The 27223-nt window shown below is 38.2% G+C and overlaps 3 protein-coding genes across 4 annotated transcripts in view; 1 reads left to right on the top strand and 2 right to left on the bottom strand.

Moving 5' to 3' along the window:
• LOC134676373 (uncharacterized) overlaps positions 1 to 6419 on the bottom strand; it is a 250632-nt gene extending 244213 nt beyond the window's left edge. The window contains exon 1 of the mRNA XM_063534731.1: positions 6385 to 6419. The gene's annotated coding sequence lies outside the window, so the exon portion shown is untranslated. The remainder of the gene's footprint in view (positions 1 to 6384) is intronic.
• LOC134676359 (uncharacterized) overlaps positions 1 to 15226 on the bottom strand; it is a 43358-nt gene extending 28132 nt beyond the window's left edge. Inside the window, exons 1-2 of the mRNA XM_063534717.1 lie at positions 14980 to 15226; positions 7333 to 7469 (exon numbers count right to left, since the gene is read on the bottom strand). Coding sequence (XP_063390787.1) covers positions 7333 to 7469 — 137 coding nt within the window. The 5' untranslated portion in view covers positions 14980 to 15226. The remainder of the gene's footprint in view (positions 1 to 7332; positions 7470 to 14979) is intronic.
• Positions 15227 to 15516: 290 nt separating this feature from the next.
• On the top strand, positions 15517 to 27215 carry LOC134676419 (ommochrome-binding protein-like). Of its 2 annotated transcripts, none has more exons than XM_063534811.1 (2): positions 15517 to 15645; positions 26378 to 27215. In XM_063534811.1, the coding sequence occupies exon 2, from the start codon at positions 26386 to 26388 to the stop codon at positions 27184 to 27186; it is 801 nt and encodes a 266-aa protein (XP_063390881.1). In that variant the 5' UTR covers positions 15517 to 15645; positions 26378 to 26385; the 3' UTR covers positions 27187 to 27215. The 2 variants fall into 2 exon arrangements, with proteins under 2 accessions (XP_063390881.1, XP_063390880.1); XM_063534810.1 differs by lacking the exon at positions 15517 to 15645 and adding an exon at positions 21634 to 21766.
• Positions 27216 to 27223: the final 8 nt, after the last annotated feature.

The raw sequence follows: 27223 nt of genomic DNA, 5'->3' as shown, positions 1-27223 counted from the left end.
TTTTCAGGTGCGCATTCTGCAGGTTTGACCTGTTTGCTAGTAAACGTTCGCGCGGACTCATTTCTAGGTTCGAAATGAGTGCGCGTGCAAGTCAGTGGAATGATTAAATTGTTTTAAAATAATAAACAAGTACGATTATGACCGTGTCTGTTTCTTAAATCCAATTTGTTTACTCCGAAATCATGCAATGTTACTATCCGGTATCCGGCCGGATAGTAAAATAGTGGCCGGATAGGCCGGATAGTAACCGGATATCCGGTGCATCTCTAATTAAAAGGACAATGCATCTTGTGTAAAATAACCAATCGAAGAGAATTGTTAAGAAAACTAAACCTCGATTTTTTAAATAATGGTTGGATTAAAGAATGTGCGTATTTATTCTTGATGCGTTCAAAATAAAATAAAAACACGCTCAAGCTCAAAGCAATCAGACTCAAGTAGCACTGTTGACCGTGTATAAAGCTACGGAACCCTCTCCACTGCGCACTTGTTGATACTAAGCAGTAGTTTGAATAGCGCTTCTCATTGCGTTCATTTTGCAGCTTTTAGCAAGAAAATATAGTATATGTGTACTAAAATCGCTATAACTTAAGTATAAGTGTTGTTTTAGTATTTATTATTCAGACGTTATGTCAATAAAAGCCATAATTAACCCATATATGCAGCTACTGAATAACAAATAATATGTGGATTTTATTACAGCTTCCAGTAATAGCGTCCACCTTTATTCAAAAACTAGCGTTAAAACAGATTCTGCAACCGCTTTTATACAGTTGAAAGTCTTCACCGAGGCTTCTTTTCAGCATTTAGTAGCCACTATCACATTTTTCTTAATATTGTCTGCTTAAAATCATACAACACAGAATATATACAGCTAATTGCTGCTAATGCTGCTATTATGCAGCTTTTAGTAACCACAAATGCTTTAAGCTGAATAATGTCTGAGTAACTGTGTAAGAAATAAGTATTATTCAGCTTTAATATGCAAAACCGATACTATGCAAAATTTATTCAGCATTTATTGGTATAAAGGCCCCACTAGGCCCACATATTTTCTTATTCCGAATTTAGTAATTTCCACCGCATATACACAAAATTTATGCAATCTTAATTTGAATAAGATGATAATTTTACTCTATTATCCTGCTTGTGTGTTACTTGGGAAATGACCATCCCCCCCCCCCCTTTATCTCCGAAACTACTACTGGGTTTAAAATTTTGAAAAAAATACATAAAATAGGTCTTTACCTATAGATGACAGGAAAACCTATTAGAAATATGTAGTCAAGCGTGAGTCGGACCAATTACTTAGTTTTTGATCCGACCCCTACGGGATTTTTAAAGGCTATTTTACTAATATGATACTACAATATGAATTTGTGTACGTGAACACTAAATATTATACTTAATATAATGATTACACCAAAATTATAATAAGTTTAGTATAAGTTAGTCAGTAAGCAGTGTTGCCAACTTGGCATAAATGATGCCAGATCTGGCATATTTTCACTTGCTTTGGCACCAAAATTTTCCATTTAGCATCTGGCATATTTTTTAGCATAATTTAGTCTAAGCCAAGTTCGCACCAACTTGGCAGCAAAAATATGCGCCATCGCCTTATGTGGTTCTTATTTACATATGAATTTTGACTTTGTTGACGGATGGACGTCAACGGACTATATCAAGTTGGTCAAGCAGATCTTGTCAGTAGAAAAAGGCGGTAAATTTGAAAAAAAGGATGTGTTTTAAGTGTCTAATTTCAAGTGATATTTTAGCATTTTTTTAGCATAGGTGTTTCAAAAATCTTTGGCATCATTTTGGCATAATCTAGACATTAGTTAGTCTAGCATTTTTTCAAAATCCGAGTTGGCAACACTGTCGGTAAGCTAGATTAGTTAGTAGTTTTATGATCATATTGTATTAAATAGGTAATAAATTTCTTTACAGTACATATGGTCCTATTTCCCCGCACTAGTGCGTAAAATAGCACTTTTCGTGCAATGTCAATAATTTTGAACTTTAACTTAAAGTGATAGGGTATTTGCATAATTCCTGACGCCCTTATGCCTTATAAAGGGTTAAAGGGCCATATGTACTGTAAAACGTACGATACACGTGCGAATAGGTAATTCGCAACTGGTTTCGATTTAAAACACTCCCTTCGGTCGTGTTTTAATTTATCGCCACTCGTTTCGAATTTCCTGTTTTCCGCACTTGTATCGTAAATAACTATTGTAATTTTAGGGCCCCCCCACATCTGGCGTCTTTCGAGCGTCGGCGTCTGTCGGCGTCGGTCCAGCGCTATGGAAAATGACGTCGCTGCGCAGTTGCGTCGACGCTGCGTCGACGTTGCGTCGACGTCGGCCATAGAATTGTAGACGCCGACGCTCGAAAGACGCCAGATGTGGGGGGGCCCTTACATGCAATAAGTACACAAATAAAATCAATATACCTCACATATTAACAATAATATTAACTATTACCTGCTTTTCATATCTTTTGGTTCTTTAACAGCGCTCGGGTGGTCCCGTGATAGAACAAGCTTAGGAGCGGTACGGAGAGTGGTTACAGTAGCATTTAGTTCTACAGCTACACTACGGAAGGAACACAAAAATCATGCTAAAACACACACAAAACTACAAAAGCTAGTGTTAAATAGAAGTAGCGAAATTTGATGTACCTCCTTAATACAAAATAAAATATTATTTTATTTAAATTATTTTAAACGGGTCACTCACACACTACACAACACACACCACTGTATATCACTGTTTTACATTGTAAATCTGTTATTGTATTTTTCTTTGTGGTGCAATAATAGTACATTATTGTCGAGGCTCGGAAGTAGCTACTTGCAGGCTGAGGATTCGTTTTAAACGGACGACCTTGGGAGTCCGTTTAATTGAATCCGAAGCCAGCAAGTAGCCTTCCAGCCGAGTCATATATAGTGCTTTTCTCAAAAATGGTGCAAGACATATAAATATTATAGAAATATTTTACAAAAGCAACGTTCTTACGTATATATTTTCACAGAAAAAAACCCTTGCCGCCTTTTTATTTTTTGAATAAAAAAATAGAAGTGTATTTTTCTGCCGAAAATGCGCCAACCTATTTGAGACACCTAAATAGTCGCGGTACTAATCATCTGTTTGGCTGTTTAATGGGCCTGTGCCTTCATTTGATATGACCATTTCAACTTTTAATAAGTTTGGAACTCGACAAATAATGGAATTTGTATGCAACATTGCAGTCCCAAAATCGAGACTGCAATGTTTTTAACTTTTTAATTTTTGACTGACCATAAACTACGCGCTTCGCGACCTATTTTTTAGACGGCAAAGTCGAGTTTGCCGTCCATTTTTGAGAAAAGTGTATTTACTTATACTTACTTACTCGCGTATATCTAAGTCGAATGGACGCTCGGCATGTTTCGATCCATTTTCCATCCATTCCATTCCATCCATCCTTCCATTTTCGATGGTCCTGGGTTCGAATCCCAGGGCATTTATTTGTATGATGATACAGATATTTGCTCCTGAGTCATGGGTGTTTTCTATGTATTTAAGTATTTGTATATTATATATATCGTTGTCTGAGTACCCACAACACAAGCCTTCTTGAGCTTACTGTGGGACTTAGTCAATCTGTGTAAGAATGTCCTATAATATTTATTTTATTTATTTATTTTTTATTTTAGACTTAAGAATACGTGAGTGACCCATTTAAGATATAGGTAATATGTTCGAGTCTCACGGGAGATTTTATAGTTAAAATTATATTTTGCATGTGGTATTATTAATTCAGAGTATTTCAGAGCGAGAATAGAGCATTTTTTTTATATGTTTGATTTTCAAACATAAATAAATAAATAAACATAAATAAATAAATGGGAGGTTCGTAGAAATTTAAAAGTTATTTAAGAACGTCAGTTTGGTGTATGTACGTTTGTCTGTCACACGCGTTTTTCTTCTTGAACTTTAGATGTGAACAGATGAGAACAGAGCTGAAATATTGGACAGTAGAAAAAGATTTAGATTTATTGCCACTACTACAAAAGTATTAAAAACAAAAGTGCCACCCACAACCAGTAGCGAAAATTGTGCATGTAGTTTGTGCAACAAGAGAGCAAAGTTAGTTTTTTCTGCGAGTGCTGATTTTTAGTTCCTGGCATTTTTTTTATTTTGAAAAATACTACATATATATCGAGAGTAGCAGGACTAGCAAGACCCAATGTAAAAATAACTTTGGTCTCGTGTAGGCTGTGTCACAGACAACTTCATCCGTATAAAAATATCTAATAGTAACATAAATTAGTTAAGACGAAACAGGAGCTGAGTTTTGAATATTTTAGCTAATTATACCCGTCTCACTAACGGAAGCGGCTCCTAAAACTAGTGCGATAAGGACAAGGCGAAAACTTCTGCGTTAAAATCTCAAAAATCGAGGTTTCGTACTCGACTGTTTCCTCCTCCAAAACTTAACCAATCGTAACCAAATTTGGAAATCTAAATGATTATGAAATTATCTGTGTCGGACCGTTTTGCTTGTTTGGCTAATTGATATCAGTTTTGAAAACTACGCCTCTCATTGCGGCATAGTCAATTAGGCCATTTTGGCCATTTTTGAAGAGCTCTAGCGCCTTAAAAAACAAAAATATCAAAAAAAGCAAAACGGTCCGACACAGATATTGACAATATTAATCTGTGTTGAAAAAATCATTGCTCTAGCATCAAAACCCACGGAGGAAACAGTCGAGTACGTTTGTATGGAGAAATGACCACTCCTGTTGGCTCTTAAGGAAACACCACACCAAAATCAAAGTAATTCGAGCAAAAAGCATACTAAAGATAAAGATCAGAACCCATAGTGTAAAGTTGTGAACATTCGATAGCGTGACGAGCGTTTGCGTTATGTCTATTTTTATATGCGATTTTGAACAGCGCGCCAAGCGGGACGTTTTGGAAACTCAAAATCCATCGTTACGTCACGCCATCGAATGAAATTTACACTAGGGGTACACCGCGAAAATCGAAGTTCGCAAATTGCGGGAATTTTTCTCTGTCACTCTAATTACGCCTTCACTGGAGTGAAGGAGAAAGATCCCCGCAATTTGCGGATTTCGGTTTTCGCGGTAGCCACTCAGTACAGAGGGCGTACCGCGAACACAGAAATTCGCTAATATATACGCAGCATTTGCGGCACACCCATTTTACATAAGATAACATTAACGTATATATATCGTATATTGTATCTTTTGTTGCAGTACATCTTGTATTGTATTGTTGATATGTTTGTATAACTGTTAGGTTTTCTCAATAAAAAAAAATATCTATATACCTTACGGGCACTAAAAATGGTACTAGTTTAGCGGTGTGACTCACGAATTTAACGGTGTGATTCACAAATACTGTAAAATACTGTAATATACTCCCAGTTCAAAATAAATGTAAACTAGCCATACTAACTGAAGAATATCACCATGTTACTAAACTAAAAGAATATATAAGATGTACAAAACTAAGAAGTTTACAGAGCCAAAACAAATATTGTTTACCCAAATATAAGAACATTTATGGCACTAGACTGTATACATATATATTGCCTAAAATATTAAATGATTTGCCAGAAGATACTAGATTAAAATATGTAAACGGGAAAAATAGAAAAAAAGTAATTAAGACGCACTTGTTACAATCTAACGACTTTAGTTACATATATTAAGAATTTTAATTAGTATAAGATAGATATGTATATTGTCATGTTATTTTCTCGAACTCCCCATCGGCATACAAACCTCCTCAAGGTTTTGCCCACGATGGGTCTTGTAATAATAATGTACGTTATTTAGCTTATTGTTCAATAAATTAAAAAAAAAAATAAAATCCAGTCAATCGTGCAGTCTAACGCAACTAGTTGCGACCAATAGCGCGCGTGATGCGAACTCATCAACCAATATCGCGCGTGATGCGAAGTCATCAACCAATCGCGCGCGTGATGCGAACTCATCAACCAATCGCGCGCGTGATGCGAACTCATCAACCAATCGCGCGCGTGATGCGAACTCATCAACCAATCGCGAAGTAGCGGTGTCACACCGCTGTACTGGCCCCTGTCATGCCTCATTATTATTGTCCGTAGGGCCAGTCCCTAGATATCTATGACTCTATGTCAATGAAAGATAATCTAATGACACTACCTACTCGTAGAGTCTGTGCGAAAAGAGAAGAGTCGTGGAATGTATTGGGCCCCATAGTTTCCACGACTCTTCTCTTTTTTTTAAACTGAATAGTTTGCGCGAGAGACACTTCCAAAGTGGTAAAATGTGTGTCCCCCCCCCCCTGTAACTTCTAAAATAAGAGAATGATAAAACTAAAAAAAATATACTATGCAAACTTCCACCGAAAATTGGTTTGAACGAGATCTAATAAGTAGTTTTTTTTAATACGTCATAAATCGTAAACCGCAGTTTTATTGTTACTTGCTGCTTCGGAACCCTTCACGGGCGAGTCCGACTCGCACTTGGCCGCTTTTTATCATTGACATAGATATTTAGGGACTGGCTTTACGGGCAATAATAATGAGGCATGACAGGGGCCAGTACAGCGGTGTGACACCGCTACAACGCGATTGGTTGATGAGTTCGCATCACGCGCGTGATTGGTTGACGAGACCGCATTACGCGCGCTATTGGTCGCGTTAGATTGCACGATTCGCTGGAATTCGTGAGTAACACCGCTGAACTAGTACCATTTTTAGTGCCCGTAACGTCCGTCCTTAGATATTATTATGTAAATGTTTTTCCTACATTCCATTGATAGCATGCGTTCAACACTGCGTTTATCGCATAAAATAAAACAACCGCGCGCTAGTGCAGTCCGACTCTACCCTTAATTTGCTGATTATCTAACCATTTATCTCGAGTCTAGTCTAGATTCTAATAGACTACTAACGCAGAGTACTACGTAGGCGTAGGCGAACAACACGCGAACGCGAACCGAAGCGATGCGGCGCGGGGTGAATCAATCCTTTGATTCCTACGGAAGTGTCCTACGTGGGCGCTTTCGTTGCGAATGCGAACGCCTTGGGCCCGCCGCGCCGCGCCGCGTCGCGTTCGTGAATTGTTCGCTTACGCAGCGTACTACGTATAGGCGGACAACACGCGAACGCGATGCGGCGCGGGGTGTATCAATTTTGATACCTACAGAAGTGTCCTACGGGCGATCTCGTTGCGGACGCGAGCGCCTAGGGCCCGCCGCGCCGCGCCGCGTCGCGTTCGCGAGTTGTTCGCTTACGTAAGACGCAGCGTAAGCTGTTACTACATTAGTAAGTTACCTCCTAGTGATATCCAGGTCTTGTTCAGAGATGACAGTGGGTGAGTATATGTAGTACAGCGCGCAGAGGCCAGCGATGACCAGCGCGACGACGGCATTGCGCCGCGAGCGGTACCACCGTTTTGAGAGCAGCGCCATCTGGAACCAATCATATGCAAACATCATTTATAATAAATATATCATTTATTTCAGAATTAAATTATTCCATATACACTTAAATAAAACTTAAACTCTATATGTGACGTCCCACGGGTAAAGGTGCCTTATGGCGGTTGGCGTTTACGCATAAGGTACCTTTCGCCGTGTAACGTCACATTCATCTTAAATGTTAAAATTTTTCCTTTTTTTTGTGGGACGTAGGTACCACAATTAGCCCCCCCCCCCCCCACATCTGGCGTCTTTCGAGCGTCGGCGTCTACAATTCTATAGACGACGCAACTGCGCAGCGACGTCATTTTCCATTGCGCTGGACCGACGCCGACAGACGCCGACGCTCGAAAGACGCCAGATGTGGGGGGGGGGCTAATTTTGGTACCTACGTCCCTTATAGTCTAGTCTAGTCTAAGTAGTCTAACGCAACTATAGTTGCGACAATCGCGCACGTTATGCGAACTCGTCAACCAATCGCGTTTAGGGTTGCCAGATCGAAAGGCGCTATTATCGGGAAAAAATATAAATTTTTCGGGATTTTGGAACTAAAGTCGTGAAAAAAAAAACATTCAAATTAAAGTGATTGTATTAAAAACAACGATGTTTTACATTATTGGCACTACGTCAGCTGTTCTGCCCATATACGGTTTTATATAAAAATAGTATAAATACTTTGAGAACTTGAACAAAAAAAATGACTTCTCATTAGCTACTTATATTATTAACGCGGGTCGCTCGCTCTCTCGACGACAGTTCGGAACTTGAAATTATTGTTTTATAACGTGAAGCTGTTTTTCGGGACAATATTCACTTTGTCGGGAATCGGGAACACATGCTAAAAATCGGGAGAATCCCGCCAAATCCCGACCATCTGGCAACCCTAATCGCGTTGTAGCGGTGTTCTACCACTGTACTGGCCCCATGTCTACTTCTTATTGCCCGTAAGGCCAGTCCTGAGATATATACGTCATTGTTTTTCATACTATACTTGTGAACATGTACAGCATAGAAGGTAGGATCGCATAGAAGTGGTATACGCGTGCCTCCGTGAGGGACAAAACATACGCAAATGCGACACTGTGATTGGTCGAATTCATTTGTTGCCCACCATTCTCCATTCTAATAAAAAGGTGGGGAACAAATAAAAAGTGAGACTGTGACAAGGACAAGCAATAATACCGCTTTCTCTGCTACTCCTACCGAAAGATACATAAGACTATCCCGTTCTGTCAGTTACCCCCACCACTCATGCCAGATTCAGGTATATCCTAGATTCATGATGTATATGATACATGAGAATAACAGCGCCCTCTTGACAATTATCATTATATAGTCGGGTGACAAGCAAAACTCACTAAGTACTATCAAAAAATTAAAGTAACAATGCACTTTATTACACTTGTAACACGGTTTATTGTCCAATAATTTCAATGGTGTTAGTTAGTGACTTTTGCTTGTCACCCGACGATTACTGGTCATTCTTTAGCATGGTCCCATTTTTAACCCCTGTCACTATGCCTGTCACTTTCGCACTTACATACTTGTTAGAAAGTGACAGGCACGGTGACAGGTGATAAGAAGTCGAACATGCTACCGCCGCAGATCGATAGTTCTTTTTAGCATTCGAAAAAAGGTAAACAATCTTGATGTGTCTTTTAATTGAAAAACACGTTTTGAATATAATTCACGGCAAATATGTAACAATTATGAATCTGAATATGATCATTTATATTCGTCTGCTTTCATAAGTAATAGATACTGATTTTTAAAAAGCGTTTTTCAATTAAAACACTTTTCAAGATCGCATACCTTCTTTCTAATGCTAAAAACACGAACTAGACGACGGACTAGAGCAGAAGCCCTGAGGAAGTACCTCCTTCTTCTTCCTCGCGTTATCCCGGCATTTTGCCACTGCTCATGGGCGCCTGGGGTTCGCGAAAGGTCTAGCTCCAACCTGTGGTTGTCGCCGCCGTCGCCATTCGTGCAATGTCGTGGCCGAGCCGTATGAGTTTCGACGAACTTATGCGCGGAACGTCAACATTCAACAATATCGTTCTGTGTAGGTTGTGTTGTGTGACTTGTGTGTATAGCGCATTGCAATCGAATTGTTTTCAGGGGATAAACATACTTGGCCCAGTCTCTACAGCACTTGGCCATTCTACGGTTTGTTGTACACATGAATCTAGAATATCCTCCTAAGGCCCAGCCATACAAATGAAAAATCCAGAATTTGCCACTGAAGTTTGAACCCTTAGTGCAGGGAATAGAGTTGATTTTGGTTTTGTTTGAAAATTTTACGAAACAAAAGAAATGCGACTCTGTTCCAATTGAATATGATTTAAATTTCACCGAACTGAATAAGTACTATAGGTAAGACCTTGGGCCTTAGGAGGATATAACTGGATCTGGCACGATGGGTGGGGGAAATGACCGAACGGGATAGTCTTATGTATCTTTCAGTAGGAGTTGCAGCGAAAGCGCTATTAATGTTTGTCCATGTCACAGTCTCACATATTTCTTGTTCGCCACTGTAAATCAGAGGTGATTTTTTATTAAAATGCAAGTGTTGGCTCCCACTCTCCCACCGTGCGGGTAAAATTCCGCAAGCTATTGGGTAAAAGTACGCATGTGGGGTAATTGTTCGCATCAAGAAAATGTCAATGGAATTGTGACTAAAATAAAGTTTAACGAGTATTTATGAAATACTGTGATCACTGCGTTACCAGCTTTTTATTATTTATTTATTGCACAAAAGAAAAATCTTATAGTACAAAAGGCGGACTTAATGCCATAAGGCAAATTTGGGAATACAATTTTTATACGCGAATTCAATATGTATCATCCTTTTTTCTGGCAATATATGACCATTACGTCGTCAAAAAGAAGAATGACCCACTTGTCATACCTATTGGCTGTTGAATCTTGCACAACGCGCTAATATGTATGACACGGCCATGCAGCTCTACAAAAGGTTGTGTCACGAATTTTACGTACTCTTTAGGTACCTTTATTTCTTGTTTAGTGAAGTTTGGCGATATTTTTAAATTTTTTGACATGTTTTTTAGGGTTCCGTACCTCAAAAGGAAAAAAATGGAAACTCTTATAAGATAACTCGTGCGTCTGTCTGTCCATTTCCCCCCTCTTTACCTCCGAAACTACTAGGTTTAAAATTTTGAAAAAAAAAATACTGTACTGTGTGAATTGATGACCAGTTTCACACAATAAACTCAAACGCAAAATTTGACAGCTCCGAACAAAAATCGAATTCAGGGGAATTCATCTATATGTCGGCGGCCGATCGTAAGATCAGGCATATCGTGAAATTCCTAGGCATATCGTGAAACGTGAAAATCTTTGACTCGTTCCCTGAGTCGACGGAGCCCCGCTACGCTCTCACTACGGGCTCCTATTTCTGGGCAGTTTGCCCTTCGGACATCTGAAGTAACCAAACGAACCTATCCTACCTATATATTGGTTTAATGTGACTAACGTCAAAACGTTACACAGGAACATTACGATCTGCCTGATCTTACGATCGGCCGCCGACACATACAGTCCTGACGGGCTGATATCGTTCGACGAACTGGTAATCTGTGGGCCCCTTTATAGCTCAGACCCGCTTGTAAACAGTCTTACCTGATAGGCGGTCTTCACCACATTAACCCTAAAAAGAAATTTTAAAAATAGCTTGCACATGGCACGATTTGTTCGCCACTCCATGAAATACTAATATTTAATCAGTGTATTACCTTGCGCGCAATTATGGCCAATCTAATAAACCCCATTTAATCAGTGTTGCCAACTCGGATTTTGAAAAAATGCTAGACTAATGTCTAGATTATGCCAAATATTTTTGAAACAAATATGCTAAAAAAATGATAAAATATCACTTGAAATTAGACACTTAAAACACATCCTTTTTTCAAATTTACCGCCTTTTTCTACTGACAAGATCTGCTTGACCAACTTTATATAGTCCGTTGACGTCCATCCGTCCAACAAATGTCAAAATTCATATGAAAATATGAACTACATGAGGCGATAGCGCATATTCTTGCTGCCAAGTTGGTGCAAACTAGGCTTACGACTAAATTATGCTAAAAAATATGCCACATGCTAAATGGAAAGTTTTGGTGCCAAAGCGAGTGAAAATATGCCAGATCTGGCATAATTTATGCCAAGTTGGCAACACTGATTATGGCCAATCTAATAAACCCCATTTAATATTGTCGGTACCTACGCTTGTATTGGTATAGGTTTTAACATAAATAATTGCATTTTTTATAAATAAATAAATAAATAAATAAATAAATAAATATTATAGGACATTCTTACACAGATTGACTAAGTCCCACAGTAAGCTCAAGAAGGCTTGTGTTGTGGGTACTCAGACAACGATATATATAATATACAAATACATACTTAAATACATAGAAAACACCCATGACTCAGGAACAAATATCTGTATCATCATATGTGTTTTATAGCTACTTTAAACCTCGCGCGAAAACGCCTTGCGTCCATTTGTGACGTCACGCTTTAGTTACATAAGATGTATTCGGGTAATTTCGAAAATCAGATGAAAATGACCCAAAATCCCATCATAATAAGAGTCCGTTTTCGGAATTTTCCAACGGTTTTCGTAATTTGTAATTACCCGAATATACCTTACATATTTACAGTTACGAATTTTCCCTTCAACTCGAATGATCATCATCATCATATCAGCCAGAGGACGTCCACTGCTGGACACAGGCCACAATGACCGGTCTTGCGTCACCCGCATCCAGCGGACTCCCGCGACCTTTACCAGGTCGTCAGTCCACCTTGTGGGAGATCTACCCACGTTGCACTCGAATGATACTTATTGTTAATTCAGCACTATATCATCAATTCATCATTCATTTTCGAACGAGCGACCGAAGCGAAGTGAACTTCTTATTGCTGGCGCCAGAGATATATATAACTCCGTATAAGATAAATAAAGTCTAAGAAAAAAACGTGCCTCGGACGGCCAAGGAAAAGTCGTTCTCGAATAGATGGCGCCATTACCTTTGGCCTATTCTCGGCTAGATGGCGTTAACGACACCGTTTGGTATTTAATAATTTTAACACATATCAGTGAAAGAACATGGGTCAGTATGGAACAATAAAAATTAAGACTCATTTATCCGTAAACATATTTTGATTATTTTATATATTTTCAATTTTATTTTAAGTTTTAATCGTGTGTCGATAGATGGCAGTAAATGTACCGTGACTACAAAATTGACAATGACAGGACCCCTCTATACTATCTATTCTTTTTGCTGGCGCCTACCGCCGCGGTATATCCTCTAGCGTGCTCCTCGATGCCTCTGAGTAACAATCCTCCGTGATGATCCGAGGTCGGTCTCAGAGCATTTTTCTTATTTTTTGATTTAGCAGGCAAACGAGCAGACGGATCACCTGATAGTAAGCGATGCCGCCGCTCATGGACCCGCAACACCAGAAGGGTTGCAAGCGCATTCAAATTTATACCTAATTGTTATTGAAATAGGGAAGAACAATTTTAAGGGATCTGAGCTGCGCTGCGCTCCGCTCCGCCGGTTTGCGAAGGCCTTTATAGCTTATCGAATCTTGAATTTAAGTCGTAAATGTTTGCAATAAAACCTCTATACTAAAACCAATTATAGGCAAATTACTGTTTAATGAGTTAGTAGCAGTAATTATAGTACCTATTATGGCAAAAAAGTTTTGTGAGTAGAATTTAAAAAAAAACTATAGGTACTAATATCTCTTTCTGGGGTTATAAGTTATAACTTGAACTAAACAAACACTTGCCATAATTATAAACTATTTGAATGAATTTTATATGAACAGGAATATAAAACTAAAAGTAACTACAAATAAAATAACTAAAAATAAAAATACCTATCAAAATTTGGTGCCCTCGGGAGAGTGCCCAACACGCAGGCAGCGTTCCCTCGCTGGATTGCGATTGCAATTATCTGCGCGAGAAAGTCTGTCTCCCTAAGACAGGCTGTATGTATGTCACGAACAAAGTATAAAATAAAAAAACCGGGCAAGTGCGAGTCGGACTCGCGCACGAAGGGTTCCGTACCATAATGCAAAAAAAACAAACGGTCACCCATCCAAGTACTGACCCCGCCAGACGTTGCTTAACTTCGGTCAAAAATCACGTTTGTTGTATGGGAGCCCCACTTAAATCTTTATTTTATTCTGTTTTTAGTATTTGTTGTTATAGCGGCAACAGAAATACATCATCTGTGAAAATTTCAACTGTCTAGCTATCACGGTTCGTGAGATACAGCCTGGTGACAGACGGACAGACGGACAGCAGGGTCTTAGTAATAGGGTCCCGTTTTACCCTTTGGGTACGGAACCCTAAATATGTTTCTGGTGAAACACACAGTTGAGGCCAACAGGCCAACTAACTACTTAGTGTCTTAAATTTTTACTCACAGAGCGTCGAAAACATCTCCATGTGAATATATTTTGTTGTATATTCTGTTGCAGAGAACAATCTGCAGCATTTTTGTACAGTCTAGCCCTCTTCATTCTACTCTGTAATTGTAATATGTATATAAGACTATAACCAGTGCGAAACTACTGACTTCGGGCAAACTCGGCTCCGCTCGGCTCAGCATTGCTCCGAGCAATTATTAGGGTTGACACAACTTGACGTCCCTTTGCGTCCACGACCACAAATAATGGCTTGAATTTTGACAACCCTAAATATCCAAAAAGGATACTGCCATATTTTAGAAGGGGCATGAATTGACCCTGAACCGCTGTCAAACTTCGGTTTTGTAGGAAGTTTCCTTTCTGTACGGTAGTACTATTATTTTTTCTGTGCTATTAACCAAACTCATTTTATTCTCAAAACAAAAAGATGGGTGTTATATTTTTGCTGCCAATGTCTGTTGTCTGTTCGTCCGTGGCATCATAGCTCTCCAACGGATTGCCCAATTTTGATGAGGTTTTTATTGATGAAGCCTGCACTCTGCGCGGTACTATATTGTGGATCTGTATCACATACACATTTCTTTTTGAGGTAATTTCTAAAAATTCTGACACTTGCTAAAACTGGCCGCAATCCGGTCATAGGGTCAAAAATCCTGAAGTGTGGACAAATCCTGAAATATGGCAACCCTAGTCTTAGGCGTAAAAATCATTTGATAAAATACATACTATACGTTTACTTTGAACTACAACAATATGTTGAGGAAATACCCAAAAGATAAGCATAAGCACATATTTTTTGCGGCACTCATTATCGTAATTGACCGGACACATCGAACCATTATTTTTGATTGCTCACACCATACTAAAGTACAATAAATATGTTATTTTTACTAAATACTATTCGTTTAGTGAATGATTTTACAATTATGACACGATTTGAAAGGGGCGGAAATTATAATTAAAAATCCAAAAACACTACAATATTTAACGATCGTTTACACACAAATAGTATAAAGAATAGCGTACTTACATTAATAATTTAGGTGATTCACTCCACGCCACTAATTTTCCTCTAATTTATTGATTTATAAAATAAACATAAATAGGTAATTTCGTATCGTACGAACTCACGTTTAACAACTTATTTAAAGCTTATTTTTGCCATAATCTGCTTACATTCGGAACCTCGTACACTCATCACTTATTATACTTATTTATAGTATTTAATATTAAAACGATATGAGATTCACAACATGAGATTCGGCCGCTAAACCAAATCGATGATTTGAGACTGAGTCTGAAAGGGAAATTGAAATTTTGACATTTCTGACATGACAGTTCACTTTGACACTTGATCTTTGACAGCTCTCGTGTTTTGAAAGCTAGTCATCGATAGAGAATTTAATTTAACAGCGTTGTAAAATATTTTAGACAAATCAAGAAAAGTCAGCAGCGGATTTGATAACCCACGCAGTACAAGTGATATTTTAAACGACAAACTTCTATGAAATTATGAAGTATAAATAACACTTGCACTAGGTGGGCTATCAAATCCGCTGCAAACTTTTCTTTCGCCATATTCTTTTTGTCTAGCAAACTTTATAGAATAGTCATCCATTAAAAATAATCACATGGGAAGGAAGACCTTGAAACGTCTAGAGCTAGACAGCTAGACAGTCGCATTAGTTTCTCGAAGGTAATTTGCATGTTTTTTTATTATTTAAGGAACTAAAAGGAACTAATAATGTTTATTTATGGCGAAAGGAAATAGTATTCATCGATTTTTTTTATTTATCTCATCAAATATTATTATTTTACGTCAATATAATAAAGTTTTACTTACTAGTTATTTTATTAGAATAGTCTAACAAGTTTTACAAGTTAGCAAAACAGGACAAAAATATACATATATCATTCAGAAAAAATATTTTATTTATCATATTAATAGTGGGTTAATTAATGTACCTACCTACTTATCTGAGGGCAGGGGCACGGAAGTGCTTGCCAAGTTGAGTATTATAGTATGAGAGCCAATACACGATTCCGGACAAGATGTTGAATATTCGGCATTTATAGAGTTGTGACAGAACCCTTAAGATTTTTAAGTCAACGAGATATAATTACTTTTTTATACAGGATGCTTTTGGTATCAATGACCAACCAAACTTTGAGGGGTGAATCTTTAGGTCATACTCATACCTACTGAACAACTTTTACTATGGAGCCAACCATAAAAATCGCAAGCCAAAGACGGCAGAAGATTTTTTCGCGATATCGGGGTTTGCCCCATAGTAAAAGCTGTTCAGTACGACCTACATATATTTTCACCCCTCAAAGTTTGGTCATTGATAACAAAAGCACCCTGTATAAATGTAACGCTATTTTATTTATAAAGAAAACATATAGGGTAATTGCGTCTGTTTACCGTCCGGTGTTAGTTTCCGTCCACTTGACGGATTAGCAATAAATAATACATTTCATTTATAATTTGCGTCATGCGAAATAATTTTTTTATGTAGATAGATAAATTGTTTAGATATTAAGGATTGCAATAAGTCCAAATTTGTGCAGCAATTAAGGTTTATATTCAAATTTCGTCAAGTGGACGAAACAACACAGGACGAAAACTAGCGCAATGACCCTATGCTCGACCAGGCAAAAATAAAATCTAACACTAAAAGTAACTAATAGATGCTATGTTTTAACATGAGTCTTTTGGATCTACGATATATAATGGCATTTCTCGCCTTGAAACATTCTAACGCACAGTGTATCTGCTTGTTTGCCACAAACTTTTAAAAACCGGGCAAGTGCGAGTCGGACTCGCGCACGAAGGGTTCCGTACCATAATGCAAAAAAAAAAACAAAAAATAAAGCAAAAAAAAAAAACGGTCACCCATCCAAGTACTGACCACTCCCGACGTTGCTTAACTTTGGTCTAAAATCACGTTTGTTGTATGGGAGCCCCATTTAAATCTTTATTTTATTCTATTTTTAGTATTTGTTGTTATAGCGGCAACAGAAATACATCATCTGTGAAAATTTCAACTGTCTAGCTATCACGGTTCGTGAGGTACAGCCTGGTGACAGACGGACGGACGGACGGACGGACAGCGAAGTCTTAGTAATAGGGTCCCGTTTTACCCTTTGGGTACGGAACCCTAAAAATTACCTATTGTATAATGTTTATATCTACAAACTACTCAAGAATAACAGCTACCTACTAGAAAACCAGTTTGTATTGAACTTTATCGCTCAAGAATACGACATATAATTGAATGAGTTTTCCATTTCCCTACGGCTATATCCATCCAAAGTGCACCTATAAACACTTTCACTAATTTATTTGGCAGTTGGATTGAAATAATACATGAGGTCGGTTGTGTTGTGTGTGCGGCGTTCGCTGCTAACATTGACTAACGTACGTAATATTTTGTTTATAAAAAACTTATTTATGTATGCAAACGGTGGTGGTAGAAATACAATTGAATACTGCTATAAGCTATGTTATACCATTATATGATATTAGTTACACGTTAGTTTTTTGTATCTTCTTACATCACAATATTTACATGAGGAATGCGCGTTCGTTTTATTTTAGCATTAGAAAGAAGGTAAGCGATCTTGACATGTATTTTAATTGATACACGCTTTTTAAAAATCAGTAACTATTACTTATGAAAGCAGAATAATATAAATTATAAATGATCGTATAAAATTCATAATTGTTACATATTTGCCGTGACTTATTTTTAAAACGTGTTTTTCTATTAAAATACACATCAAGATTGTTTACCTTTTATCTAATGCTAAAAAAAACGAACTATAGACAGTCGCATTTTCACGAAGGTATTTTGCATGTTTTTATATTATTTTAGTAACTTTAAGGAACTAATAAAGTTTATTTGTAAGTAATTTGTAAGTATTCCAAGCACCGTATGTTTTTTGCTTTTTCGAGTACATTTAAATATGAATTCAAGGGGTGTGCGGTAAAACGGTATCGTCTTGGGTCGTCCCATTCGTATTTCGTCAAGTTCTTAAATTAGTCCTATTCTGCTTTCGTCACCCATTCTACATTCGTCACAATCGTCGGTGGCTTTCAATGTAGAATGCGTGACGAAAGCAGAATAGGACTAATTTTAGAACTTGTCGAAAAACGAATGGGACGACCCAAGACGATACCGGTAAAACCCGATAAGTCGTGCATATGGGTTTTTGAAATTAGAACTATATATGAATTGCGTAGGGTTCTTATTTAAATGACAAAATATCTCAATTTATCGGGTTTGACCGCCCATCCCTTATGTTATTTTAAAGACATACTCTCTGCCTACGGCAAATCGCCTAGAAATTCGTGTGACGTAATTAATGGATGACCCCCAAGTGACTCATAATTGGTTAATAATCTGCTTTTAAAACAGCTCTTAGTATAGTATCGACCTTAAGCTCTGTTTTCCTAGGATAGCGGTGCCGTCATATAGCGGCCACGTCCATACAAAATAATACGGTTAAATATGGATGTCGTAGTATTTTGTATGGAAACAGCCGGTATATGACGGCACCGCTGTCCTAGGAAACCAGGGGGGCTACCGCAAAAACCGAAATTCGCAAATTGCGGGGATCTTTCTCTTTTACTCCAATAAAGGCGTAGAGTGACAGTTATAGTCCAGAACTATAGTATCTATCAGTCACCGTAGAAGGACTAGAAGGTAACTAAAATCAAGCCATTAAAAGAATAATTAACTTTAATGACGCTAGTTAATTAACTAGGTAATTTCTTATGACATCAAATCACTGAGCCTGGTCACACTAAAGCTATGATTTTATGGCAGTTCAGTGGGGTTGGCCGGTCGTTATCTTATTTATGGTTGTGCACGCAAACGAACGTCAAGTCGTGTCAACCCTAATAATTACTCGGAGCCCATTTTGCCCGAAGGAAGAAGTTTCGCACCCCTGACTCTACGACGATTTTTATAGAACACGTGGAAGGGTTATTAAAATTTTAAACGTTCCATGAAATTATGACGCTTAAATATCATACACCGCTTACGTCGGTGTCATAAAAATCGCTGCAGAGTTATCTTGGTCTGACTCTAGTTTCCCTACCCATACTTCCTGTTCCTAACATAAACCGGATATAAGTCGAATTAAAAAACAAATCTGCTTTAAGGTGTCTTTCGCAAGTCAATAAAAAAAATACAGTGACAATAACAAGACAGTACCTATCTGGGTAAAGATTACATTATTTATACAATACCTAATAATAAAATAAATATATGCTCCAGGGGTGGAAGTGAAAGATGCATAAGACGCGAGTTGGCACAGTGGCAACAGCCACTGGGTAGAAAGCGGCGCACACCTCTCGACACCCCTGAGCCGCTCACACCGATGTTGCTCCTGGTCGTCTTCGCGACGGCAGTTTCAGGGGCCCATCTAGTAAGCGGCGAGTCACCACCTGCCTCGATGACGGTGTTAACATTGTTATGGCAGGTGTCCGGACCTGTTTTACAATAGCCCAGTCTCATTCCACCCAAACATCAATCCATAGACCGGAATACTGTTCACTTTTTCTACAATAGTCCCAATGCCTGCTGCGACCGGTTCATGGGTGTCTATTGTTGCGCCTGTGAACGGGTTCCAGCAGGCGTTCTACATGACATTAAAGCTCTCCAAGGGGCCTCTACGTGTTGGATCTATGTCCCCACGCAAGCCTATCAAAAGACCGGGATTTGTAGGCCCGTGAATTCCAAAATGGAGAAACAAGCAAATAAACCAGATACTACTCCATAACACAATAAACACAAATTGAACTCATCATGGTTGGTTGTAAATTCACCTTTATGACTGGGCTCGGCTGAGGTTTGAATGGGAACCATACAAGAACCATACAATACGGCAAATCGATTCAGTTCAATGGTAGTACGTAGGTACAGTGTGGTATTGTACTGACGCTCACGGTTAAAGTGACTATGCCAGTATATAATCTTGATTGTTCACCTAAACTTTGCCTAAACTACGCCTACGTGAATAAAAATTATAATGTATTTATTGTTTTATATTATTACACAAACAAATCAAAAGCACTGAAGAAAAATTATATTGTATTTATTGTATACATTTATAGTTCGTTTTTTTTAGCATTAGAAAGAACTTGCAAGACGGTAAGCGATATTGACATATCTTTTAATTGAAAAACGCTTTTTGAAAATCAAAAACGATTACTTATGAAAGCAGAAGAATATAAATGATCGTATTATTCGTATTAGATTCATAAATGTTACCAGCGACTGATTGTTACATATTTGCCGTTGCCTTAACTTATGTTTAAAATGTTTACCTTATTTCCAATGCTAAAAAAACGAACTAGGTATACAGTACAGTGATGCATCAGGATACATGGTGTTAAATATAATTACTTTATTTCTTTATTTATTCAAACTTTATTTCAGAAAATACAATAATAATGTCCAAATAGCGGATCCAAATATGCAATGCCTAAGGGGCAAACTGAAAGTGTTTAGAATAGAAAAAGCTGAAGTAATTAGGACGTTACTCTTTATTGTAATGCGTGCTTTATCTCTTTCTGACCACGCGTACAAATTTTCATTAGCATAGGATTACCCTGAAGCGCGCACAGCTCATTCTTCCAATGCCTTTTTTGTATGGCGATTTTAGGTCCTCGGAGGTTTTGTATGAAATTCATGAGGTACCCATCGGGATTCAAGCTTTTTTGACACAAAATAATTTAAGCAAGATTTTTTTAACAGTGTCATATGAATACTGAGGGATATCAAAAACTACTGATATACAATTTTTTGCCAGTATTTTTTATTAACCGCATAACTGTGCGATGTAAACTTTTGACGTCACTCTTGAATGACATGCTTCTCTATGATCATCCGTTGAATAACTACAAAAGCGATTAAATGTGTAATTTAAAAAATAAACAGATGTACAAGAACTAGGCTTCATTATGAGACTATAACTGAAGCCTACTGTAACTCTGTTGTTGGCTGAGCCCACAATGAAAATCGTTATAAATAGTAATACGAAAAAATTCTTAGGTCGAAATTGGAATAACGCTCGACGTACAATTTCCAAATTGCCATCAATCCTGAAACACAGATAACGACCAAATTGCATATACCTCAAAAAAAGTATAAAGAGTTATATTTTCATAAATAATATGCCTCTTTTTGTTATATGATCTCTAAGTAGCCTTTTCTAAGAACTTTCAGAGTTGCCTACGTATTACTTACCAGTGTCATCGGCGGGCTTAAACCGATCAATGATAAAATGTTATGAAAAAAAACGTTCTATGAACTCAGAACAAAAACGGCCGTTTTAACTTTGGACCAAAGAATACTTTGGACGCATAGATTGACGAATTCAGCAACATAAAAACTAGTTTGATGTATTCAACATTTGAAAAAGAATATTGGTGCGTTATATTTAATAAACAGAACCTAACTTGGCCGACTTTTCTAGATCCAGACGATTTCGTAATAGGTAATGACGAAATTACCTACCACTTGCGCCGCCGCTAAGACGTTCCTGTACAAGCTTTTTCGACATCCGCATCCGCATAAGCTCCGCGTCGCTTTTATGCGGATGCGGATGTTGAAAATAATGCGGAAGTTCCGCGGATGCGGATGCAAAAATTCGCAACATCCCTGATACAATATTCTGGTGATAATAATTAAGTTGTGTCTCGCAACCTCGCTCTGTTAATGGTCCGTCCGTCCGTCCGTTCACCGCCACCATACCACGCGGTCCTCATTATCGATACGGTGCTAGAAATTAACTGGAAAACTAAGGTAAAATATTTAAATAATCTATCAAACTGTATTAGTGTGAATAGTATGATTATAGTACTTATCTGAGATATAAAATACTACTTATTGAATACGATAACATTAAGGTGTGCTATTTTAACGTTTTTAACAGTCGTGCCTCTGCCTAAGATATATTTATTTAGTACCTACGTGTTTATTACGTTTTCCACTGCGTTTTCCTCATTTAGAAATGAAGCGAAGCTTATAATAATTTTTACAATACATATGGTCCTATTTTTCCGCACTAGTGCGTAAAATAGCACTTTTCGTGCGATGTCAAAAGTTTAAAGGGCCATATGTACTGTAAAACGTTGTACGATACACGTGCGAATAGGTAATTCGAAACTCGTGTCGATTAAAAACACTCCCTTCGGTCGTGTTTTAATTTATCGCCACTCGTTTCGTTTTTCCTTTTTTCCGCACTTGTATCGTAAATAACTATTGTGTTCTACTTCTTTGAACACTTAATCTAATATTACCTTTAAACGAGCAAAGTTTGTTTTTTTTTTTAACTTTATTGCACATACAAGTAGTACAACAGGCGGACTTAATGCCGCTATAGGCATTCACTACCAGTCAACCATGGGGCGAGACAGAAAAGCGTCCATGTGTGCAGTGAGAAATAAACAAAAAAAACGTAATTTTTGACCGAAGTAAAATATCTACATTCGAAATGTCTATTATATATAATTATGTTATACCTTATGACTAAGAGTAAACTAAATACATAGATATATATACATTTATATATATATATATGTCGGGGCTTAATGTAGGTTTAGGTATTCAGGAATGGCTAGATGCAATAGGTGGTACATCCGTAGGGCGTAGATATTCAACGCGAGAACAAGTACGCGAGGCGTAATGCAGTCTCTATTGCTACTGTCCGACCAGATTGAGATTCAATCCCAGAGTGACGCCAGCCTGCAGCCTGGCTATCCCACTCACTTTAGTCCACAAAAACCATAAGCTAATTAATTATCAAACAGAGCAATTTCCGAGAACACATTCAGACGTTACAAAAACCCCTGACGCCTCTAATACGCTCTCATAGCCTCTTGAACAGACATCTTTATTACCCACGTCGCTTACAAGTGTTTTTGATAAATCGTAAGTATGTCATGTAAGCGCCCATTATTTTCAATTTACCAATTACATCACCTGAGCGTCGACATATATATATATTTCGGGGAACTCGGAAACTGCTCTAACGATTTCGATGATATTTGCTATACGGGGGTTTTCGGGGGCGATAAATCGATCTAGCTAGGTCTTATCTCTGGGAAAACGTGCATTTTGAGTTTTTATATGTTTTCTGAGCAAAGCTCGGTCTCCCAGATATTATATATGAATATCTGGGAGACCGAGCTTTGCTTTGCTTATTTGTTGTGCCAATCTATTATAAAAAGTTCAATTTGTAGTTATGATGACTAATTGTTTTTTCCGCGAATAGTACTGACCTTCAATAATGACTTTGATGTGTCATTTGTCAATTAAGTACCTGCCTCTATACATATACTTTTGATAGTGATATCCAGTTTGTTTGATTTTTGCATATGATAGCTGTTTATTTATTGGTGTCCTGAGGCAAAAACCTTCCTTAGGGAAGTAGGTCGCCGCATGCAAGAAAGGGGCCTTGACCCGCGCTCCGGGTTTTTCCTGGTGCAAAGGCTGTCCATCGCAATTCAACGCGGCAACGCAGCGAGTGTGATGGGCACCTTTGCGCCGGGGGTAGCGCGGGGAGGTCTCTTTGAGTAGTTTTTATATTCCTTGTTTTATTTTAGATATATTTAGGGTTGATAGTTTTAATTTAGTATTATTTATAGATGTATTTAGTTATGTAGAAGTTATTTGTCTTTCTACTGTCTTTTTCCTATGAAATAAACCTTTATTTATTTACCATCAATCATATATATCACTTACAGAATATAGTCCAACGCGTGATAAATACTACATAAAATAAATAATCGGCCAAGAGCATGTCGGGCCATGCTCAGTGTAGGTATACGTAGGTACCTTTCTGTCCAAATAGGCGAAACGGGGGCTATTAGTAAGTATCATGTACAATTGTACATTACAAGCATAAGGGAGTACCTTTGCAGTGCCTTGTAGGACTTTTTACTGAGTTTTTTTTGGAATGGCTCAAAAACGACTCGACCGCTCATGTTCGCTATAGTTTTCATTGAAAGTCTTTATTAAGCTTTAGTTTCAAGATTTTTTTCATATTTTTGGGACCCATGGTTCAAAAGTTATAGGGTAGGAGGGCGTATTTTTTTCTTTCGGAGCGATTATTAAATTTCCGAAAATACTAACTATATCAAAAAATGGTTTTTGGAGACCCGTATTTGTTTTGAAAGACCTATCCAACAATACCCCACACTATTGAGAGAAAGCAAAAAAAAATAAAAATAAAGAATAGGTAGGGAATATTACGCGAAACTCTGCTTAGGGGGCGCCACTATTACAATCCATCACAATCGGGGGGTCTACCACGAAACAAGAAAGTCGAAATTTCGTTATCTAACATCTTTATCACTCTTGCATATCGAGCGATAACGAGGCAGATAACTAAATTTCGATTTTCGCATTTCCCGGTAGGCGTTTGTCAATTAACAAACCGCCTTGATGTATCAATTTCATCTTTTAATGTCTATGAAAACTTGTAAAAAAAAACAGTTTAAGGCACAGTATGTATAAGTCACTCTATGGTTTACCAGAGGCGATAGTGCTGCTCTCTGGCGGCAGAACATTGCAGTAATAGCCCCTATTGGTGTGGTGGTCGACGTGGTCGTATCATATAAGGCGGGATCTCGGTCTAATAAGTTGTCCCTGGTATGGGGTTGTGCACAAATCACGCGAGGTGTTTGGTGAGGATTTTGGTTACCCCCCCCCCCCCACATAACCTCACGTGTATTTTTTAGATTTTTTTTTCTTTCGACCTAATTTTAAGATATACTTGGTCAAGCAAATCTTGTCAGTAGAAAAAGGCGCGAAATTTCAAATTTTCTATGGGACGATATCCCTTCGCGCCTACAATTTTTAAATTTCCCGCCCATTTCTACTGACAAAATTTGCTTGACCATCTATAAATAGTAAATCTTGTTTATTTTTAGGGTTCCGTACCCAAAGGGTACTACGGGACCCTATTACTAAGACTTCGCTGTCCGTCCGTCCGTCCGTCTGTCTGTCACCAGGCTGTATCTCACGAACCGTGATAGCTAGACAGTTGAAATTTTCACAGATGATGTATTTCTGTTGCCGCTATAACAACAAATACTAAAAACAGAATAAAATAAAGATTTAAGTGGGGCTCCCATACAGCAAACGTGATTTTTGACCAAAGTTAAGCAACGTCGGGCGTGGTCAGTATACTTATGGATGGGTGACCGTTTTCTTTATGCATTTTTTTCGGTTTTTTTTTTTGCTTTATGGTACGGAACCCTTCGTGCGCGAGTCCGACTCGCACTTACCCGGTTTTTTTTCCTATCGGTCAAGTTTAAGTACTATTGATAGGTATTATTGATAGTTTGATAACGACAAGGGGCCATATTATCACTGATGACAGTGATAACTGATAAGTTGATAACATAAAGTAGCGTGAGAACTTGGTTAAAAGTACTGTCAACTATAATACGGTAGGTATTTTTTTTATTTTATCACGGTTCCGTAGTTGAAACTGACAAAAACGGAACATCCTGTCACAGCCTTCCATTTTTGTATGTGGACTTTCTTCTTCTTCTTCTTCTTAGTCGGTTCCTCAAGGCTGAGGGTCGTGACCATCAGGAGTGCAGTTCTTCACCACCGCTCTCCAAACCCCCCTGTCTTGGGCCAGCTGTATATGTGGATGTGTATGTGGACTTTAAACAGGTGATGTTATACATTATATCATACCATATCCTTATTCTACTGGTATGGGTGGACCCGGGTATGTCCTTAAACTACGTCCAAGACCACCGGTGGACGCGGGCAGCAGCGTCCCTCAAATTCGGTGTACTCGACTGCGATCGCCAACCCGCCTGCCAAGCGTAGCGATTATGGCATTCACCCCCCATAAGGGGGAGGCCTATGTTCAGCAGTGGACGTCTTATGGCTGAGATGATGATGATGATATCCTTATTAGGAGCGACAACTTTTTTGTTCTTATTATGTAGGTAATAGGTAGGTAGGTTAGCCGCGACCGCGACGCACAGGCGCATTCCGGGCGGGGCGTGAGCGTTTTATATGTAAAAGCGGCGCGCCCCGCTACAGCCCCTCCCGGAAAACGCGCCTGTGTGACGAAGCCTTAAATGTGACTTAATATGTGTTCAAAACGCGTAAGTTTTAAATATTATACGTAGGTAATTTTTGGACAGTCATGATTTTCAACATTAATGCAAACTTATAGTGCATGGTACAGTCGCCATCAGATATATCGGAGCGGCCAAGGTGTTCACAATATCTGAGCACGCACTCTAACGCCTTGAAAATAGAGGCGTGTTCAGATATTTGTGAGCGCCTTAGCCGCTCCGACATATATGATGGCGACTGTACCCCTAATTTTTGTCATGACTAAGAAATATATCTATATCTAATTTGATGTATCTCTTGTTCCAGATCGAACAATGCTCCTCCTCATCCTGATCCTCAGTTCAGCATCAGCCCAGACCTTCCAGCAGTTCTGTCTGCCCTTCCACAACAACTACTACCAACCCACCATCATCAAGGAGGGCGTTAAAGACGTCCTGAAACTAGTACTCAACCGCAACGATAACACCCTATACTTTATATTTAATAAAGTAGGAGATTTAGGATATAGTTTAGGTTATGTAAATCTAAATACTAACCTCGCAGGAGTCGTCGATGGTATTAGAAATGCCTCATCAGTGACCGTAGATCAAGTGAATAATGTAGTCTATGCAGGCGGTAAAGAAGGTCTATACATTGTTAAATCTATTGACGATAGGAAGGAACTTGAAAAAATGCCAGTTTTTCACGATATTTATGACATTTTCTTTAAAGGCGTCCTCTATTTCAGCACAAAGAGGAGAGAAGCGTTCAGGGTTAGAAATAATGTAGTATATAGACTACCAGCGTTAGCGGGTGTGTCAGTTGAAAAGATGGTGTTAGATGATGATAATAATATACTTTTTACTGCGAATAGGAAGTTGTTTAGACTTAAATTAGGTACTAGGGATATCGCGGTGCACGAAGATTTACTTGTAGACGGTATTACTGTTAATGAGGACTTTATCCCTTTTGTGACAACTACACAAGGAATATATGTGTATAATAAGTATAAGTACGCTTTAGATCCAGCGTCTAATGAAAGGCTTAGAAGTCTGAATGCAATAACATTCAGTAAAGAAGATGAATTGATATATGAAGCGGCGGGGAATATATACAAACTAACTAGGTGTCAGTGATATTTATTAAAAAAAGGTTTACTTTAAAATGTGTTTA

This window comes from Cydia fagiglandana, chromosome 24, assembly GCF_963556715.1.
Source record: "Cydia fagiglandana chromosome 24, ilCydFagi1.1, whole genome shotgun sequence".
In the NCBI taxonomy this organism is placed as follows: Eukaryota; Metazoa; Arthropoda; class Insecta; order Lepidoptera; family Tortricidae; genus Cydia; species Cydia fagiglandana.
The sequence above is the reverse complement of the archived record's forward strand: the minus strand, read 5'-3'. Positions and strand labels throughout refer to the sequence as shown.

Bases quoted from the DNA above. Each gene is read 5' to 3' on its own strand.
- LOC134676419 (XM_063534811.1), top strand. From the start codon at position 26,386: ATGCTCCTCCTCATCCTGATCCTCAGTTCAGCATCAGCCCAGACCTTC.